This window comes from Pezoporus wallicus, unplaced genomic scaffold, assembly GCF_028554395.1.
Source record: "Pezoporus wallicus isolate ANWC-B61680 ecotype Strahan unplaced genomic scaffold, APGP_CSIRO_Pwel_v1 contig_3267, whole genome shotgun sequence".
Taxonomy (NCBI): Eukaryota; Metazoa; Chordata; class Aves; order Psittaciformes; family Psittacidae; genus Pezoporus; species Pezoporus wallicus.
In genome coordinates, this window is record NW_026642849.1 from 1,277,073 (window position 1) to 1,297,375 (window position 20,303).

Here is a 20,303-nt window from a genome sequence, read left to right on the forward strand (position 1 = left end):
TTCCAGTGACTTGGTTTTCCCTTTAAAATCTATCTTTTCCTTCACCATGCATTTCCTGATGCTAAGGAGATCCAGATTTGTGCTTGCATTCCTAACTTGAGGATTTTGAGCATTCCTTTGTTACTGCAGCACATTTACTCTGTCTGCAGCAAATAAGCTGTCAGCTTCATGGAGTTCACTTGCTGTGAGTCAACACCATGCTGTATTGAAGTTGGAGATTCAGATGTGTAAACTCTCACCTGCGTTGTATGGACCAAACAATATGTACTGGGTGACCAGCTGCAGACTGCATTGAATGCCAGGCAGGATCCCTGTGGGCATCTGCTTCGGGTACATCCTAAGGAGGCTCCATTCTGCAATGGTTTAGTTGCTGGAAAGATCAGAGTCCTGTGAGTAAAAACAGATGCAACAGCAGATGAAGCCTCCTCTTAGGTTGCTTATCCTTGACAGGTTGGTTATGCTGCCTCTGATGGAAGGTACACAAGTGCTTATATTTCATTAAACCAGTATAGCAACGCGAGACCTACAAGTGACAGCTTATGGTTCACAGAAAGTAAAGCAAATACATTTTATTTGGGCTTGTAGACGAAATTTCAGCATCTTAGATCACATTCTGTAGATGATACTCATGGTTATCTGAAGACAGACCCTCAGCTGGTATAATACATACCTCCCTTGCACACAGCTCTAAGATCTTTGCTCACTCCAGAACAGTCACAGCCAAACAGTTCCGAACCAAAAGCACAGACTCCGATACGTAAGAAAATGGTATTTTTGCAATGACTTTAAACATTTTCCATTCTCCTTCTGAACTGAGTCCTTTCAAGTCTGTGACAGCAATAGCATAAAAGTTTGTGTTCCAAAGCACACCTCTTGATGCCAAAACACTGCACTGCAAATTATATTTGCTTCCAATCAGTATACAAGCTCTGTGTGTAAGCACAGCTGTACTCACCAGCAGTTCACACATGTGGGGAACAAAGCAAGATCAAGATCAGAGGAGACTTAAAACTACTGTTTAGCAATCAATAAAAATTCCATAGGATGCACCCCTTGTGTGCACCAGTTCCCAGCTTAGCAGATAAGCAAATGGGACTAGTATAGGATATTTAACTATAACAGAAACTAAAGACACTGGTGAAAAAAAGTGTACCTGGCCTAAGGCTTCTTTTAGGCTGAGAAAGTTGGGGCTGTTCAGCCTGGAGAAGAGAAGGCTGCGTGGAGACCTCATAGCAGCCTTCCAGTATCTGAAGGGGGCCTACAAGGATGCTGGAGAGGGACACTTCACTAGGGACTGTAGTGATAGGACAAGGGGTAATGGGTTAAAACTTAAACAGGGGAAGTTTATATTGGATATAAGGAGGAAGTTCTTTACTGTAAGGGTGGTGGTGAGGCACTGGAATGGGTTGCCCAGGGAAGTTGTGAATGCTCCATCCCTGGCGATGCTCAAGGCCAAGTTGGACAGAGCCTTGGGTGACATGGCTTAGTGTGAGATGTCCCTGCCCGTGGCAGGGGGGTTGGAACTAGATGATCTTAAGATCCTTTCCAACCCTAACTATTCTATGATTCTCTGATTCTCTGTCACCTACCTCAAAACCGATTTTCAAGACTAGTTTATTCAGACAGCACCTGGAAGAATCCTGCACACAATTTAGGACATATCTTGATAATGGGCAATAACTGGTTTGCTTACCTTATTTTTCAATAGGACAAGAGGTCGCCAGCCCACCCTTCCTGTCCACTTGTTACATAACATTAGCAGGCAACTACATGCAAGAGAAATGAGTTTGAAATAGCAACAACTGAGAGTACCTGTTTCACAATGCTGCTTAGGTAACAGCAAAGAAGTATGAGATTTTCTTTCATATTTTTCTTTTTTCTTTGAATTTTTCTTTTTGTACTTTCTGCAAGTTGAATGAAATTTACCACTTAGAAAATAATTGCTAGTTAATAAACAAAAACAAAACAAAAAAAACAGAAAACAAACAAAAACCACCAAAAAAACATACACAACAAATTTATATACTTCAAATTTTTCTACACACAAAAATGAGCAAGTTAAAGCAAACCTTGGCAATGACTCAGGTTCAGTCTAAAGCCTCTCATAAAAGTTACACTTGTTATTCTGACTTCCTTTTGTAAACTTAGCTTCTTTCTAGTGTAAAGTTTCACACAGCCATTTACTGAGGGATCCTGGATGCCCACAACTTGTATTATACACCTCTTCCCATCACATCTACAGCAATTTGTTTGCTAAACTGTTAGTGGCTATCAAAAACATTAATACGTAAACTATTCAGATCAAAAGCACTCTGACCTGATTACTCAATTCATAGGCTACAGTAGTTAGTTAACTGAGCTTACATTTTAATAAGAAACATCTTTTTCCAGTATAAAATTCCTGACTTTCAGTATATTTTGTTGTGTCTATTCAAAGCTCTAAGTCTTTGCCAATGTCCATTCAAGATCACTGGAAGCAAAATATAGGGCAATTTTTATATGCCTAGATGGAAGACAAAAGTCAGTCCTACTGCAGGAGGCCAAAAGGAAAGTCCATAGCTCTCCACTGAGGAAACCACTCTAAGCACTCCCAAGGAATATTATGCAACACAGTTTGGATGGAGCCAGAAGATGTGCAGTGCTATGAATTCAGGAGCCATTTCCTCAAATAGGCGAAGGGTTGAGATAGCAAGAGCAAAACCCCAATCTAATCCCTAAAGCTTCTACCTTTGATAGCTCGGGAATACACTGGATAGAGCCCACATTAAGGGTCCTTCCTATCAAGAAGGTGCTGCATTAGAAAACACAACTAAATGAAAACCCATGAGATGCTTGCTGGTGTAGCTAAGCTATCTTCAGCAACATCTTTTGATGCAGGTCAGCTTTAGCCAGGAGCAACAGCCAGCTATGCATACTGTTAGCAAAGCTCCAGAAGGAAAGATGGCAAACCATCCCTTTGGATTTTGATTGCTGATATTACACGAGTTGTGAAAAAGCAAGAGGATGAAAAATATAATGCCCAATCTGTAGAACTTACAAGAAGTTTTGTAATTAAGAGATCAGTGTTAAAAATGCTTCCAATCCTAGATGTGCAGTCTACACAGTCAATATCATACTCAAATCGCACAGGGGCTGCAGCAAGTTGTTGTAAAAATTAACTTGCAAAACTCTCAAGTATACAAAGTGTTTCAAGAATGGAATAAAAAGGCAGAAGAGGCTAACAGGTAGAAGGTATGTAAATAAGTATGAATTGGTAAAGCCCAAGAGATGGGGGGGAATTTCTACTCTATTTAACTCCAATATATCTCTGCATTCATTCACAGAGAAACAAGGTCTGAAAAGGGACAGGGACAGAGAGCACGAGCAGTTATAAGGATGCTCAGAACATCCTTACTGTCACATGGAGGCAGTCTTAACACCATAAAGTAGAAAGATGTCGCAAAGAGGAAAAAGCTATCTTCAAAACTAGCCCAAAATTAGGTACACTTCAGCCACTATCAATTTATAGTGACTAACAAGACCAAGTTCTGTTTCCAGAAGCAACATTCAGAGACTGTGTGGTACTCAGTGAAAGGTGCATATCCATTCATGCCCCATGGATTCCTATGCTGCACTACCTCTGCTTCCAGTCTTTTCTGAAGCATCACTAGCTGCCCAAGTTGAAGGTGGTCTCACAGTTCATAATGTACACATTTATGGAGCATGAACACCTTGGAGCCTGTGGGAGTGCTGAAATCTAAAAGCATCTATCATATAGTAACAGCTACATTTCCTGTGCATTTATGAGTCTGAAGTACAGCACCAGTGTGGCTGCAAGTCAGCTGAATGGGGAAAAAAGAAATCACACACAGTAATATTTTAACTGTTTCCAAATACATAATGCTTCACATGCCATCAGCAGTATATGTAAAAGACAAAAGAAATGCCACACTCGGGTCAGGCCCTGTAGTTCAGTGTCTTGTCTTTGGTACTGGAAAGAAGCAGATATGTATAAAAACCAAAGAAAAAAAAAAAGCATGCAAGAAACTCAATAGCTGTTGAAAACATATCCCACAAGGAAAGCATCTCAATTGCTTATGCCATCAGCACAAGTGTTTTTTTTTCCTTCCCCCATTTCTTCTATATATTCCTTCTCTCCACCTGTTCTTTTCTTTCTCTTCAAGGCCTCCACATCCTCTAAGGGAGCAGAGAAAAAACAACTTGTCTCATGATGTCTTCTTCCAGCAGATGTAAAAGAAGCAGACAGGACGGAGGGGTGCCATGTGCTTGTTTGTACTGCTGTCCAACGCAAGAGGGACAGGGACCTGCCCAAGCGAGTCCAGGGGAGGCCACAAAGATGCTCTGAGGGCTGAAGCACCTCTGCGATGGATACAGGCTGAGAGAGCTAGGCTTGTTCAGCCTGAGGAAAACAAAGCTCATTGGAGACCTTGTAACAGTCTTCCAATACTTAAAGGAGGCCTACAAGAAAGCTTAACAGACTTTTACAAGGCCATGTAGTGACAAGAGAAAAGGAATGGCTTTAAACTGACAGAAGGAAGATTTAGATTAGACATTAGGAAGAAATTCTTCCCTGTGAGGGTGCTGAGGCCCTGGCACAGGTTGCCCAGAGAAGCTGTGGCTGCCCCATCCCCAGCAGTGTTCAAGGCCAGGTTGGATGGGGCTTGGAGCAACCTGGTCTAGTGGAAAGCACCCCTGCCCATGGCAAGGGTTTGGAACTGGATGAGCGTTAAGGTCCTTTACAACTCAAACCATTCTATGATTCTAGGAGGATTATTCCACTCTAAGTCAACCTTGCTGAGGATTTACCATTTAGTTTCCAGTATTGCCCTAGAAGGAACCAGAGCTAGCCAGAAGAAAGCTGTAGCTCTGAAAGGCTATGGCCCAGATGGGCACAGAACTTTTTTGACCTCTACTTCTAGAGGAACAAACAAAATTATTAAGGACTGCTAGGAATGCAGGATGAGCTACTGTCACATGTATGGCTTCGACACACTTCTCTAAGCAAAGTTTATATTTAGGGAACACAAACACAACTCTCTGCTTGAAACATGTATGAGATGACATTTTATTATCATGCGCAATTTGTATCATTCACAGCTTACTGGTCTGTAGTCCCAGAATGTGGTGGATATGTACAGAAGCAAACTTAAACGATTTTGCATTGAAGTGAAAATAAATCACATTTTAATGTTAAATCTCACTGTTCATTGCATCTCAGTAGACTGAAGGTATAGAATAAACAATACTAATTCTCATATATTGAGAGCTCAAAGGTCTTCCCATCCACATTTCCTGACTTAAATCTTAAGCACCTGTATTTAAGATGAAGTCAAATAACCACAAAGCAACAACAAAATAAGCAAGGGAGGAAGGAAAGGGGAGAGAAAAGTACACAGCTGAAACAACCACAGGTTTCAAACCTGCAGATATGCTGCTCTTATTCCAACCCAGCAGCCTCTGAAAAGAAATGCACAGTATAACCAATAACAGTGTAGTTTTATATTTCTTTATATTTCAACTCATACTTTAGCTCTTTTTTTAAATATGTGGAAAGAAAACTAACAGAACCAATATTTACTTACATTTAGCCAGTTACTATTGCACTAGCTTCTTGAATTACAAACAGGTTCAGCATTCTAGTCGTTAACGATACTTATTCCAATGATGTTTCTTGTGTAGAAAAGTAATGAAATAATCAGAAAAGAACAGTGAAGATAACTGAGTAGCTAAGAATAATGTGGTTTAGTTTGCACATATTAACAACACTTTTTGCATATTTTTATCACAGCTTTGTTGTTTTGCTGGTTTTTTTATGGCAAAAAAAGACAAGTTGTTTCACAGAAGGTTTGTAAGGGAATAGTGCCACAGCCTTAAAGTACGTACTTCAGGGAGGTTTCACCACTCTGCATCTCCAATGGCTTTTGAAAAAATGTGGTCTTTACCCCCAAAGGACATCACTCCATCTTTTAAGTAGAACTTCCATTTGTTCTTACTTCGATGTATCTGAAGGAAAAAAAAATAAATCAATAACCCCACCCCGCTCCAAAATACTATCTTAGACCATCCATTAAAGAGAGTGTTTTAAGCACAACCTGGTTTACAAACCTTGATTTTCTTCTAAAATCCTGATAGCCCAAAACATGCGAACCACTGTCACTGAACACACAAGGGAACAACCTCCTGAATCTTAGCATCTCCCCAGCTCCTGAAGCAAAGGGAGCTGTGTGACAGGAAACAAAGACAATAATGGAGCAATTTCACGAGTTCATCAATCCCAAAATATACTGCATCCTGCAAACAAGTATGGCTGAACTAAACTGCAGTGGTTTTCTTCTCCAGTACACACTGCAAAGCAATACTGTGTGCATACAGACGTTAGGATGAGGCCAAAGGAGGAAAACATCACTTAAAAGCAAATACTGCCACGCAAACCCATAAGAAAGTGTTTGCATATTCCACTTCTTTTTAAAGGCCTGCAAAACAATCTATACTGAAGAAAATATTTAATGCTAAAAGGAGGAATTTTAAACACCCCTAGAAATTTTCTTGGATTCTAATCAGTCTATTTTCAAGTCCAGAAGGAAAAAGGAGGGATTAAAATAAGACAATTTTGCCAAATGCATTCTTTATATACTGAATTAAGCAGATTCAAAAACCTTGCATACTTTTTCAATGCAACACAAGCATTGAGGCTTCATTTCAGGTGCATCTTCTAAACACACCTCTCTAACCATGTTTTCCCAAATTACTCGTTTCAGTAACACTCTAATAATTTTCGTCGCACCTCACTACTTCCTAAAACACAGACACTGCTAAGGGAGGCCTAGGTGAACACACATAAAAAAATATCACTAGTCAGTTTTGAAAGAATAAAAGCCAAAAGTTCTCAAGCAAACTATAGACGTATCTGTCCATATTTGGTTCTAAATCAAACATGGACTTCGTTTTGTCAGCTTTTAAACTACTGACAAAGAAGTGTCCAAAACCAAATTAAATACTCCTAACTTCAATATGATCTTCAAGAGTTCAAAATAAGATTGAATTTTAAACATTAAAATGAAGGAGAACAAAATGGCCCTTAACTTCTTTGTTTTTCAAAGAACAGAATTCTGGTAGGAAAAACTCAGTGAGCACTTCAAAGACAAAGAAGTGTAAAAGAAAGTACATGCACTCCTCTGTTACCCATTTTGAAAGTCTTAATCCATGGCTGAAAACGCACTCATCCGTCGATGGTACTGTTGATACTACTTAAAAGTTAAGGAAATACGTAAGCTTCTGCTGCTTCCCAAATCTTTGTTTTGCAGGGTTTGGTCCCCTTTCCTGTAATAGGCCATTATAAACCCATTGATTATCCTCATTTCAGAAAACAGCAGGTAAGTCTTCAGCTTACTGTCAGCTGAGCACGTAATTTAAACACTCAGTTATTACAGCATCAGGTTTCCTTTAAATGGCACCAACAGTAGACCATGGACTTGCTGAAGATATTACTTAGAATAATTAAGGATCAAAAATAAAACTATACTTTACCTTGTCATACTGACAAACTATCAGATTGTCGGTGTCAAACAAGTCTGGAATGTCCTGTTCACTGATATCATCACCAGAATTTAAGGGGTCCTAGAGATTAAAATTGTATTTTATACATTCTTTCAGAATAGCACTGAATATACTTGACATTAAACACACCTAGAACAATAAAGGTTACCACTGGAAAAAATAAAGACCTAGAGGCTATGAAGACCATGTTGTACAGAGCTCATTCATAAGCACCTTTACATTCTCAGAAACACTCTAAACAAAAAACAGGTCAAAAAGCAAGACTACTAACAAAACTGACCCCAGTAACTGGAACACTACTAATCAACCAGCATTCATTTTAAGTCCAGATGCTAGGAGTTGGTTCTCTTGTGAATCTCCAGAATACAAAATTGCATATCTTCAAGGAAACCCTTTTCCTAGGAAATGTTATGTACTTGTATCACATTGTTCTCTATCTAATCCCATGGGTCCTTCAGAAGGGAAAGAAACCTAGATTTGTATCCAGGTCTTACTTAATTAAAAAGCAGAACTCCATCCCATTGAGGCCAGCATTTTACTATTGAACTTTAATTCTGGTGATTAAGTATTTTAATTCATCCAATAAACAACTGACTTCTCAAAGTCTCTTTCATTTGTCCACAGTCCTCAGAATGAGCTCAAATAATTTCTCATCAGTACCTTCTATCTCAAGAGGTATCTAAATTAACTATGCATTCTCTGCATTACACATACCAGGAATGAGGCTGGGTCAAACAATTCAACAGTCAAGATGGATATCCTATCACACTGTGCATCACAAGGCTTAAAAGTAAATTACCTCCTCAACTATATCTATTTGGGGATCTTCATTATCACCGCCACTGCTGCTAGACTCTGTGTCCGAAGTACTGCCACATTCTTCATCATCCTCATCATCCAGAACTTTTAGATCCTCTGATTCAACACCACCAATGAATGCGTTCTCCTCCCTATCTTTTGTAAGCACTATTTCTTTCTTGGGAGAAGAATCACCAGTACCATCTAGCTGAATTATGCCTTCAATGTCACTGCAGATATCCTTCTCTGATCGTAAATTAGATTCCATCTGCACAGTGGATTCCACCTGACAGGAAGAAAACAAACCAGAGACAGCTTGTGAATTAACACCACATAGCTATCATTGTTTAAATGCCTCAAAGCCTGAGATTTTTGTTTAATAAAGTGACAAAATTGGGGCAATGAGAGTTTCAACTCCTGGCCTTCTCGTAAACCCTGAGTACATTTGCAAATCTTGTTCTTACACTTAAGCTTAAATGGAATCCATGCCATATATTCCTCAGCAATATAGAAAGACATTTTCCTAGACTTTTCTTTAAGCAGTATTCTACTCAAACAACTTAAGAAGTTGATAGAGCAGGCCTTTAGAATTTCTATTGCAAAGAAAACTCCAAAATCAACCCCCCAAAATGAAATAAACTACTTCCCCACCCCAAAAAATAGCATTTTTCATTTTTGAAATAGAAGTCAATATGAACTCATCCCTCTTCCTCAACTCAATCAAAATGCTTTGTTTAAATAAGAGATAAGCTGAGAGAGACAGTATTTCAGTACTACAAGTTACTGTTCATAAAAGTGCTAGAATTCCTAAACAGAGCATTCACAGGAGCATAAAAGGGCCTTCAGCTTTCAGCCATCTTCAGTTTCTCATTAAATTTTTATTGTAGCACTTAATTCTCCTCCACATACACTTTCTAGTTCAAGAAAGAAAAAAATAAAAAAAAAATCATACTTTGTTTTGACCTTCCATTCTTACTACAGACAGTCTTCATCATCCTGCCATCAAAGTTCAGATGAGAAACAGAACACGCTTTCAATTTACAGCCATTTGTCATTACCATTATTAAATTTGCATTTAATAAATTTGCTTCAATCACATCTAAGCACTACAACTCAAAGTCAGCAAACCAGCCTGAACTTCAAACATCTGCAAATAATTTCTGGAACAAAAATTAGATGAGGTCAAGAAAGTGGCTTATTAATTAAAATCATTCAAGTTTTTCTCACAGCTTGAGCCAAATTCTAGTTTGTTTGGGATTCAAACCCCCCCCAACCCCACCAAGGAAATGCATTTCCTTCCAGCAAACTTTCACTTACCAAATCTGACTTTTCATACTTAATATGCATTCTCAATGCTCTTCACACAAGTTAAAACTAACTCCAGGTGAAATCACAAAGCAATTTGCCCACAACTGGGCAGTATCCATATGCAGATTGAGTGTCAGAATGACACAGGAGTTCTCAAAGGGTCATCCAGGTCTGCTCAGTCACACCAAAAAAAAACCCAACTCTAATCCCCCAAAATAGTCAGTAAGTCTAAGAATATATCAATCCACTCCACTTTTAGCATTTAGATTGACATTCTCATCCATCCCAGTATTTCAGCAACATTTGTGAACAATTCTTAATGTAAAACTGAACAGTCAGCTACTGCTATTCAAAACAAGCTCAAGATCACATGGAATGATAGAATGGTTAGGGTTGCAAGGGACCTTAAAGATCATTTGATTCCAACCCCTCTGTCACATTTCTCACAATACTTCAACCAACTATCTCCAATGGATGTATTTTCACCAGCTGAGAAATACAAGGTCTTACCTTGTCAGAGGAAGCAATTCTGTCCTGATTTTTCAGGACACTGCCATCATCCAAACTGTTGCCCATGATAATCAGGTCAATGATATCATCAGACACCTGCTGGTGCACTGACTCCTGAAGCTGAATTTCTAACTGCTCCTCCACATCCAACAGCACACTGCTCGAGTTGTTTGCCAGGGATTCAGAAGGAGAAAACCCGTTGGAGGATTCTGGAGTAAACACAGCTGTGTGATGACTCCCATGCTGGGATTTTTCTGTCGAGTCTGCACACCGATTTAATGCTGCATCAGTTGGAAGCTGCTGCTGACTCACAGAGGGCTGCTGGACCAAAGACGTATTGGCAGAGTTCTCCAGGTTGGTTTTTTCCATGACATTTGGCTGAAAAAAACATGGTGTGCTGGACAGCAGCGTCCTGGGGCTGCAGTATTTCAGCAGAAGATGCTGTGCATTTTTCACAAGTGACATCACTCACCTGTGCAACACTAGCAACATTGGCTTGCAGAACTGAAGGCTGCCCAAGGGGCTGATACATTTGCTGAACAGGATGATGGAGAATATTCACATCTCCTGTGGTCTGCGTGACCACAACAGGCACATTTACCTTATAAAGGTGCCCTACAAAGAGAAGAGTTACAAACTGCTTCAACAGGTTAAACTACAGGTTCATCCAGGTCACTGTCCTCTTACCACTAATTACCAATAGCAAACATGAAGGCAAATCATGAGAAACAGGATGCCTACAAAGCAGTACTTTCCCCAGATTTAATCCTTAGTTATTCTTATCAGTGTTAGAATTGAGATGCCAGAGCTAACTTCCCAATTTCATTTAATTATTCTTTTCCCCACACACATGCTTACACACAGTCACTCATATCAGCCTATAGGTCTCCAAACCTTAGTGATTATACCTAAAATAGGTATCCAGAGACATAAGATCTCATCAAAGAACAGCTGTTGGAAAGAAGAGTCAATCTATGACAGAAATAAGCGTGCCACTCATCACACCCTAAGCAGTTCAAGCACATTTTTGTACAAGCACTATAGGCAGTTTTATCAACAAAAGAGCGTAAGCAAAAAGGTTAATGAACGACTGGATTTTATTTGAATTAAAAAAATCAATTTGATTCCAAAGCACCAGAAGGGAAGATTGTCTCTCATATACGAAGACATACGTGTGCCCAGACTGACAAAGGAGCACATTTGCGAGCAACTGTAAACAAAATAAGGTGGCAGCCCATGTTAACTAACCTGCAAGTGTGCACAACTGAGACACTAATTAACCAACATTATTACTTCCCTATGCAGCAGTCACAAATGACAAAAAAAGTGAAGGATAAATGGCTCCACCCACCTATACTTTAACTTCCTATTTACTGTTCTCAGCACCATCTTTCACTACCCACACATAGTCCACATGCTGTAACATTTTACATCTCCTTAATCTTACCAGATGCTGTCTGTAGCATCACTCCAGCTGGCACATGTACAGGATAAGCAATACCCGAAGGGTGAGTAAGAGTTGCACCTGCTTGTGAAGCACCCTAGATACACAAGAGCTTCATTAAGAAACAGTGAATACTTTATCTCCTAGGGCCCTAGATGTCACACATAACATAACCAGCTGAAACATCAACAAGGGCCTTTTTGTGATCATCTTTACTGAAGAGTTGCTTCAGACTTTTGAAACTCAGACATGTAAAGAGTATTCTATATTGATAGGATAATAACTTGTCCCAAGTATTTCCTATTTTCCAATTATCACATTTCCTTCTTGTTAAGAGAACACTTTCCTCTACTTCTTCGATGTACACACCATCCAGAAAAGTATTTTTCCAGTCAGAGCCACTTTATCCTAAGCTTATGCATTACTCCAAACAGCACAGGCTCCTTGCCTAGGCCTGTGAAGTCACTTCACATTCATTTTTAATCCTGGAAAGTGGAGTTGGATATACGTCTCCCTTTCAAACTAGCTGTTCCAGGGAATTCCAGTTTTTAAATCAGGAATCTTGCACATTACACAAACATCTTCTCTGTATTATATTTCAGCCTGGCCAGCTAGTTAGCTTGAGGCTCAGGAGGCCTCAGTAAATACATCAAGCTCTGACAGTTAACAGCCTCTCCCTAAAGAAATTTTGCCATGTCCAGAGTTTAGAACCTGTCAACTCTAAAAACACCCATCGTCTTCTGGGTGATTTCTATATCTCATGGATAATGCTGCTCGCAGCTTCACTAGTACTAGCATATCCCAACCATGAATTATTGTAACACCCAGTGATTAAAAAAAGGATCTGTAGATGTGTATTTCCACTACTACACTTCCATCCTATGGGCTAAACACACACAGCCACATCTTCCAACACACTTCTGGCTGCACTGCTTGCAAAACCAACTGGTAGATATCCCATCCCTTTTTACTGCTCAAACAGAAGCAGCAAAGTTACAGCTCTCTCTATGCAGACTCCTAATTTTTGCATGGTTTTCAGAAAAAATAAGTAACTAAAAGGACCAGAAGCAACAACGAGTTTCCTTAGCTGTTTATTCTCTCTCAGCAGGACTCCTGCTCTCTTGCCATATTGGACACGTGAAATAATGAGAAATGCTACTTTTTCAGTCCCTAAACGCTGTTCTGAAGATCTATACATGGAAAATACTTAATATTTGCCTCCCCTTAAGCCTATTAACAACTTGGCAATCATTTAGAATTCAGATTAATCAAAATTGAAAGAAAACATCACTACAGCTACATACCGGGTCTACTGCTGTAAAATGCTGAAAACCTCTGGCAGTTGGGATGACAAAAGAAGCTGTAAAACCAAAAAATATAAAAATGTTAAGTTTTCAGACACAGTTGATTTTTCAGTAATTTACAGCAAGGACTGCTGAAACTAAAGCAATTTGATTTCAGTTCACACTCATTAGATCAACAAACAAGCACATCGAGGTAAGGCTCTTAAATATACTTCCCTTAATGATGCTTCAAGCTTACGCTGTGCTTGAGGGAGGAAAAGATTATACCCTGAACTTACAAAACTTGTATTTTACTAAAAGCTGGTCTTGGAGATTTGTTTGTTTGACAAATATTTATTATAACTATTTGATCTGTTTAAGCTGCACTGTAAAAATTAAGCATGTCATTTCTACATGCTATCAATTACACGGATAGATGTGCAATACCACCATGTTAACATGACCAAGAACGCATATGTAAAATGTACTGCCTTGTAAATAAGTGGAAAGTATACGAGTATTTTTCTGCACTATATCAAATCCAATAGTGCTAATAGTAGGAACACTAGGGTGGGATTTTCTAAAGCACTCAATACTGACTTCAGTGAAGATAAACCAAAGGAAAAACTTTCCCAGGCTTCAAGAAGCAAACAACTGAGTAATCCTAACTACACTGAAAATCCCTAGCCATGGCACATTAAAAAAAAACAAACAAAACCAAAAACAAAACAGCAAATAAGAAGTTCACTGGCTTCAACAGATTGTTTTGCCTTAGTATTGCTCTTCCAAAAACTAGGAGTAACAAAGTAAAGCTCATTAAATGTAAAGCCTCCAATAGCAAACAAACTCAAAAGTATACTCCCTTTAACCAGATGGAATAAGTAGAACATCTGTCTCCAAAACCAGCCCATTCAACTATAAAGACTGCAAAAGAAAAAAACAAAAAAAACAACAAAAAACCCCACAAAACAAACAGATGAAGAGTCCCTGCGTAACCCTGAAGTGCACTACAACACAGGTTTTAATTAAATCATCTCATGAGTCTGTGTTTATTTGTCCTTACAGGGAGAAGAGCTAATGGCTCCTCACTGGGAGAAATCTCAGCTAAGCATTACAGTCTATCACAACATTACCACAGTGGTCAGCTGGACTTAATTGAGACTGATAGGCCCTGATGTGAGAGGCTGTGTGAAAGTCAAGTACTTCTCTGCAAAGGGAATACTGCTTTAGGAGAACTAACTGAGAGGCAAACAAAAAACACACTTTTCCGTTTGAGCAAGGGATTACATTTAAACAATGCAGAATATGATTAAACCCCAACACAACATCAGAGCTGCATGGCACAACTGTGCCATACAACCTCTGCATACATCATGCCATACATCAAAAGGGGAAGTGAAAGCTTAACCCTACTGGTACATTTGCAATTGAAGGGTTACACTTCTGGACTGCAGAAGTGGCTAAAACACTCTTCAAATTTTGCTACTGGAAATAAACAGGCGATTACAAGCATGTAGACAGGACATTAGTTTATCAAAGTTTAACTTGTCCTTTATTGGTAAAATTCTGCTTTCAAATAATTACCATTCCCCATCATCCTAAACAAGGATACATAAGCATCATAAATCAAGATTATTCCAGAACTTTCGAGTCTTCCAAAAAGATTTCTGAATCACTAAGTGATTCTTAAATTGCATCTGCTGTAATCAACAACATCTAACCTGCTGAAGCCTGCAAAACACGGTGAAGATTCTGTGGCAACTGCAGGGTAAACCGTTGAGAATGGTGGCTATTTTTGAAGAAACCTTCTGTTGCTTTAGACTGCACCACCTTGGTTTCCCAGCGCTGCAGAAAGATTTTTATGAAGGTCAACAGACATCAGCTTTAAAAACAAAGCACAGCTAAAATTATCATCACATACTCCTGTTTTTTCCAAGAGTAAATTGACTGATTCCATCCAACAAACACAGTGACAATCACCACTGAATTCCGCCTTCCAGTAGCCCAACACATCATTCACGGGATATTTGTAACTTTAAGTTAGGACAAAATATGCAAACAGAGGGCAAACAAAAGGTCAGATGCACCATACCAAAAGAAAAAAATAAAATACACATCTTCTATTAATGCAGGGGAACCTGACAAACCTGCTTCAAGTCTTGGAGAACCCGTTCCTCTAAACCCTCCTCTGCAAAGAGTTCCTGCACACCTTCAATCACATCTTCAATAACAGACTTGTATAGTTTGGCCTGTGTTTAAGAAAATAAATTTTCAAGTTAAGATGAACATTAAGTCATTTGAAATGACAGCACCAATCTAATCTTGCTGTAAAAACTACTGTTACAAACTGAAGAACACAAACAGAGCAGTGTAATAAACTGAATATTCCCAAGTGCAAAGGCCTGCAAGACCATTTATTCTTTTAAATCCAACATCCCTGGAAAAATACTGGATTCAAGCCTCAAATTATTGGCTTCTGTGCTACAGTAATGCTTAAGAAAATCCTAGAAATATTACAAAAACAGTTGCTGTGCCATATTGTTTTGAAATAAAAAAGCACATCTCAAATGCCAGTTTAAAACTGTATCATTCTAGTGTCATCACACCTAACTTAAAGACCAACCAACACAAACTACTAACACTGAGATGTGCCAATTCTACCAAAAGCACAATGTAAGCAACCTACAAGCAATTAGAGTCAGTTTACTTTTTTCTTTGTGGCAATAGTCTGATGCTGTATAGTAATTTAGCTATGGAAATTTTAATGCTCATTTTCAATACGTATCATTCATCTTATAATACAACAGGAGCCCAACTCATGTCAGTGATTAAATCCTGATCCTCTAGTCAGACCTGGACAACAGGTCTAGACATGAGCTAGAAGACTGACTCACTCAGATGCAAATGTAAAATAAGCTTTTAGCAGTTTAAACTGCTAAAGTTTAAACTGACTATCACTAACACCAGAACAGCCTACATAAGGTGAAAGATAAAGCTGAGATTTTCAGGACACCTCAGAAGTTAAGATTCCAGGATATTAATTTATATTTTCCTAACAATATCAAATTTACTGCTCTAAAGCTGTGCTAAACTGAAGATGATAAAAGCTTGTTTAAAAAAAAAACAAAAACAAAACCAAAAAACCTGTAAGTTATTAAGAAGTAAAAGTTACACTGTTTACAAAAAGCTTCCAGCATAACATAGCACTACTTTAAAATAACCACATTCATGTACGTTTTCTTATGGGAGCTTAGAGATCTCCAATTCTCCCACATTTCAGGACACTAGGAAGATAAGGAGAAAACAAGTAATTACTCTTGCACCACTACACTAAGTAGTGCTCACTAGTCTGAATGGCAAATGCGTTGCCTTCGTTACTAACCCAGAAGAGAAACCGAACTGAAATCTTTCAACAGGCCCATTCCTCTCTCCAGGACGGCCAAGTTATAGTTAGAACATCCATTGCGCTATATGAAACCTATACATAGCGATTGTACAATTCAAACACTACATGTTTCCACATTAAGAGAGGAACGGTCACAGGGCAGATGTTACTGTACTCCAGCTTTCACACACACAGCTTTTATTGCCAGAACCAGGCCATCCACATTGGAACTGCCAGCACCCACAAACTCCAGTGGGATGGCAGGGAAAACAAAAAGCCAAAAGCAAGTCTTAAAGTGAACCCTCCAAGGCTTCCCTGGGATTACTGTCATCTGAAACATCCTCTCAAGTCCCCACTAAGGAAAGGCAGCAGAAGATGAACCCCGGAGGGGGCAAAAAGCCACCACCTTTCTCCTTGTCACCTCTAGGCTTGCACAGCATCCCTCCACGCCTGGAGCTACCCAGCACCTCTCACCAACACCTGCCACGATGCTTCTGCCTCCTACAAAACGCTTTTTTCAAAGCATCACCGCCTAAAAAATAACGCCTTGCAAAGGGAAAAACTGGAGGCTCCTCCTGGGCACCAGGGAGCAGGAGGCCACGGCCAGGATCCTAGCCCCAACCCCAGGACCCTGGCGCCAACCTCTCTCTCCCGCACGGAGAGGCAGCCAGACCCCACCGAGCCGTTCACAGCCCCTGAGCCCCGGGTACCCGCCGGCGCTGTCGGTACGGGACGGAGCTCAGCCTCACGGCAGCTCACCACAAGGTTAGCATGCGCCATGTTGCCGGCCACACGACTGACCGCCCTCTACCCGCCCTCCCGCCTTATGGCGCCGTTGCCACGGGAACGCGGCCTACCCACCGCCGGCTCCGCCCAGGCCCTCGTCGGCCTTTCTTCCTTCCTTCCTTCCCTTTGCTGTGCTGGCTGTTGTCCCCTCTGCCCTGAAACACCCCATGGTATCCGGGTGATGGTTACGAAACGCTGGTTTCTTCTTTCAGAGACTGAAGAGAGGGATCTGCCCCTGCACAGAGCTTAAGGCCGCCAAGGGGCCCGGTTTGTAGTTCAGGCCCTGAGCAATAGCCTGAAGCTTCAGCTTATGAGCATAGGGGAAAGGAGGCTTTGTTTGGAGAGCCAGTTACCCGTGGTGCCACAATACACCTAGGAAGGCTGGCTACAAAAGCATATTCTTTTGCTTTAATAAACTCTGAAGTCATTATTACCCCATAAACAGGAAGATAGCTGAAGCTACCAGTTAAGCAGCAGCAATCTGGTGCAACTACACAAATTACTGCTTACATTTGCAGCAATCTGTTCACGTTAATACAGAGATCTACCAATTTCGCAGTTGCTCATCTGGAAAAATGTTCATTAATCTCATGTGTAGGAGAATATACACTTTGGTCTTTATACACCTTCTGTACGTGGACTGGTGTTGCCATTATGATTCCGAGAACCTAGAAACACCATCTTTTCTTTTCCCTTCTTTTCCCTTTCAATTTTTAGATAGCTGTGTTGGTACAGTGCTATTTGGCATGTGGCAACTCACCCATTAAGCTTTAATTTTTAAGGCTGACTTATCCTAAAAAATGGAAAGACTGTAACGAAAATACTGACAGACCCTTAATTATATAGCTAGACTAACACCTACAACAACAACAACAACAAAGAAGCAACATCCATAATAATATTCACGAATGAGACAAATGCAATTTGCTATTGAACTAATTTTGCTCTGCAACAAAATTTGTTTAATGACACTGTCTGGGTCTTGAATTAAACGGCAGTTGCATATTCAGCTGTTCTGTATGCCCTGCATCATCGTGAGGAAAAGGCTTGCCCCTTGCGGGGCATACAGAACAGCTGAATATGAGCTGTAAGGCAAGCCTTTTCCTCATGTTACTTTGCTTACAGAATAATTTAAGTGATAAAACATTTATTTTTTAAAGCATGGTGCTTATTTGAAACTGCCTAGGATGGTGATCTGCCATGAGCATCGTTATTCTTCTCCTGTCTGGTGAGTCCTGTCATGTTAGCAGGGATGACTGCAGCCTTGAGGATCCCACTGGGCCCTGGAGGTTGCAGATGGTGATCCTGCAACTGGCTGCGACTTACTCATCAGGCAGATAAACCTGATGCTGAGCCATCTATCTGCCAGCACACTGCACAGCAGCTTCAGAAAGGTGGAAGTGCAGAAAGAAGATTTTATAAATCAGTTCCCTGCCTTCTACCACCCTTTGTTTATCTAGGGATTACAAAGTGCCTTAAATCAGTGCAATTTCTATGCCTAACTTCAAAAAGAAACAGAGGTCGGGGAGCTTGATAGCAGAGGACGTCTCAGCTGTCTCAGATAATGGTGGGGTTACTTTGGTTATGTCCACATTAAAACTTGCAGAGCAAAGCAAATGGTATTCACCTGCATTTCAGGTTGACTGCATGTCTCTGTATTTGCATATACCTAACACATCCCACCAGCACAAGGCACTGTGGATATATCCCATCTGTTATAAATGATATCTTTTGTATTGCCAGTGAATACCAAAACTCCTGTCACCAAGGTCAGCCTGTCAGCTCCCTTCATGCAAAGGACAACAGGCTAAGCCTCCTGATTGTACACAGCTATCTCTGCAGAGAAAGCAAACGCTGGGAGTGGGAATACAACTTTCCAAACTGCACAGGGAGGTTGCAGAGTGCAGTTCATGCTACACCAAGGCACATCTGCTTTCACCTGAGGTCTAGCAACATACTTTATATAATTTCTTTTACAAATTCCCAGAGAAGGTGTCTTTTCATCCAAGCATTGTGAGCAGTGTCAGCTGAGCAGCATGAGGAAGACTGGTGTACACTGAAAAAAATCAATCTTCTCTGAACAAGAAAAAAATATTCAAATATAGAACCATAGAATGGTAGGGACCTTAAAGCTCATCCAGTTCCAACCCACTGCCAGGGACAGGGATATCTTCCACTAGAGCAGGTTGCTCCAAGCCCTGTCCAACCTGACCTTGAACGCTGCCAGGGAGGGAGCAGCCACAGTTGTCTGTGAATAGCATTAATCATACTGACTGGCCAGCTTTGATACTGGTGATAACCTAGTATCAGTGTCCTGCAGTACAAAGTGCAGCCCTGTCGTGATTTTCATGCATATGGTTTCTGTTAAATATAACCCCGCTTTTAAGAGAAGAAACTGAGGCACAGACACACCAAATCTTTTGCCCAAGCTCATAAATGCCAGTTGGGAGCAGCATCCAGGTTTCATTAGACTTGGTTCTAATGAAAGTCCAGTCCAGCTCTCCCCATTGCAGTCTTTAACAGCTCACAAGAGTTTTCGAAGTCAACCTATGGAAAAGATTAGCATGCTGTTCAAACCCTCCTGATTTTTAGGGGTTTTGTCAGCATTTGGGATAGTGTTGTTTAAGGGCACCTCGAACATTCGTTTACTAGACAGGTTTTAATCTGTAATTATTTTTACTCCTCTTGGTACATGATGTCTAGAGAAGATTTATTTTTGGATGATGAACCTTTATTAATCATTAAAAATATATATATATAATAATTTACCGGTTTAGAAATGCCTTCCCTCTAGAAACGGAGCCCTCAGCAAACTCAGATGCTTGGTAACGAATGCCCTCTTCTGCTTAAATGCAGCATTGCTGCTGTAGAGAAGCTCGGCTGCTCAACCGCAGGACTGCAGAATTCTGTGTCAGGCATGCTTTACACATACCATCTTGCCCTTCTTTCCAAGTAAACGCGATCATTCTTAGGAGGAACCGGTTGCAGAATCCTGGCAGTCCTCATGGAAATGCCTTGACACGGGCGGAACTGTAATTTTATTTTAAAGGTATTCTCTAACATGCTCCCTTTGTTTTCAGCTGTTGACTCATACAGCACTCTAGTCTCATAACCAATTTTATTAACAGCATGATTTTATTATAAGCTCCTTCGTTTCTGTGGGGTTCAGAGACGGATAACACTGGGACCAGTGATTTGTTCCTCTTTCATTGTTCATGTGTAACTCCTGTGT

General features: G+C 40.2%; 1 protein-coding gene across 1 annotated transcript in view; it reads right to left on the reverse strand.

Moving 5' to 3' along the window:
* Nucleotides 1-5,808: 5,808 nt before the first annotated feature.
* The window catches only part of STON1 (stonin 1), a 32,775-nt gene continuing 18,280 nt past the window's right edge, over nucleotides 5,809-20,303 (reverse strand). Inside the window, 9 exon segments of the mRNA XM_057432398.1 lie at nucleotides 5,809-6,003; nucleotides 7,528-7,617; nucleotides 8,357-8,641; nucleotides 10,174-10,560; nucleotides 10,562-10,788; nucleotides 11,621-11,714; nucleotides 12,922-12,977; nucleotides 14,622-14,745; nucleotides 15,048-15,149. Of these exon segments, the coding sequence (XP_057288381.1) occupies nucleotides 5,896-6,003; nucleotides 7,528-7,617; nucleotides 8,357-8,641; nucleotides 10,174-10,560; nucleotides 10,562-10,788; nucleotides 11,621-11,714; nucleotides 12,922-12,977; nucleotides 14,622-14,745; nucleotides 15,048-15,149 (1,473 nt within the window). The 3' untranslated portion in view covers nucleotides 5,809-5,895.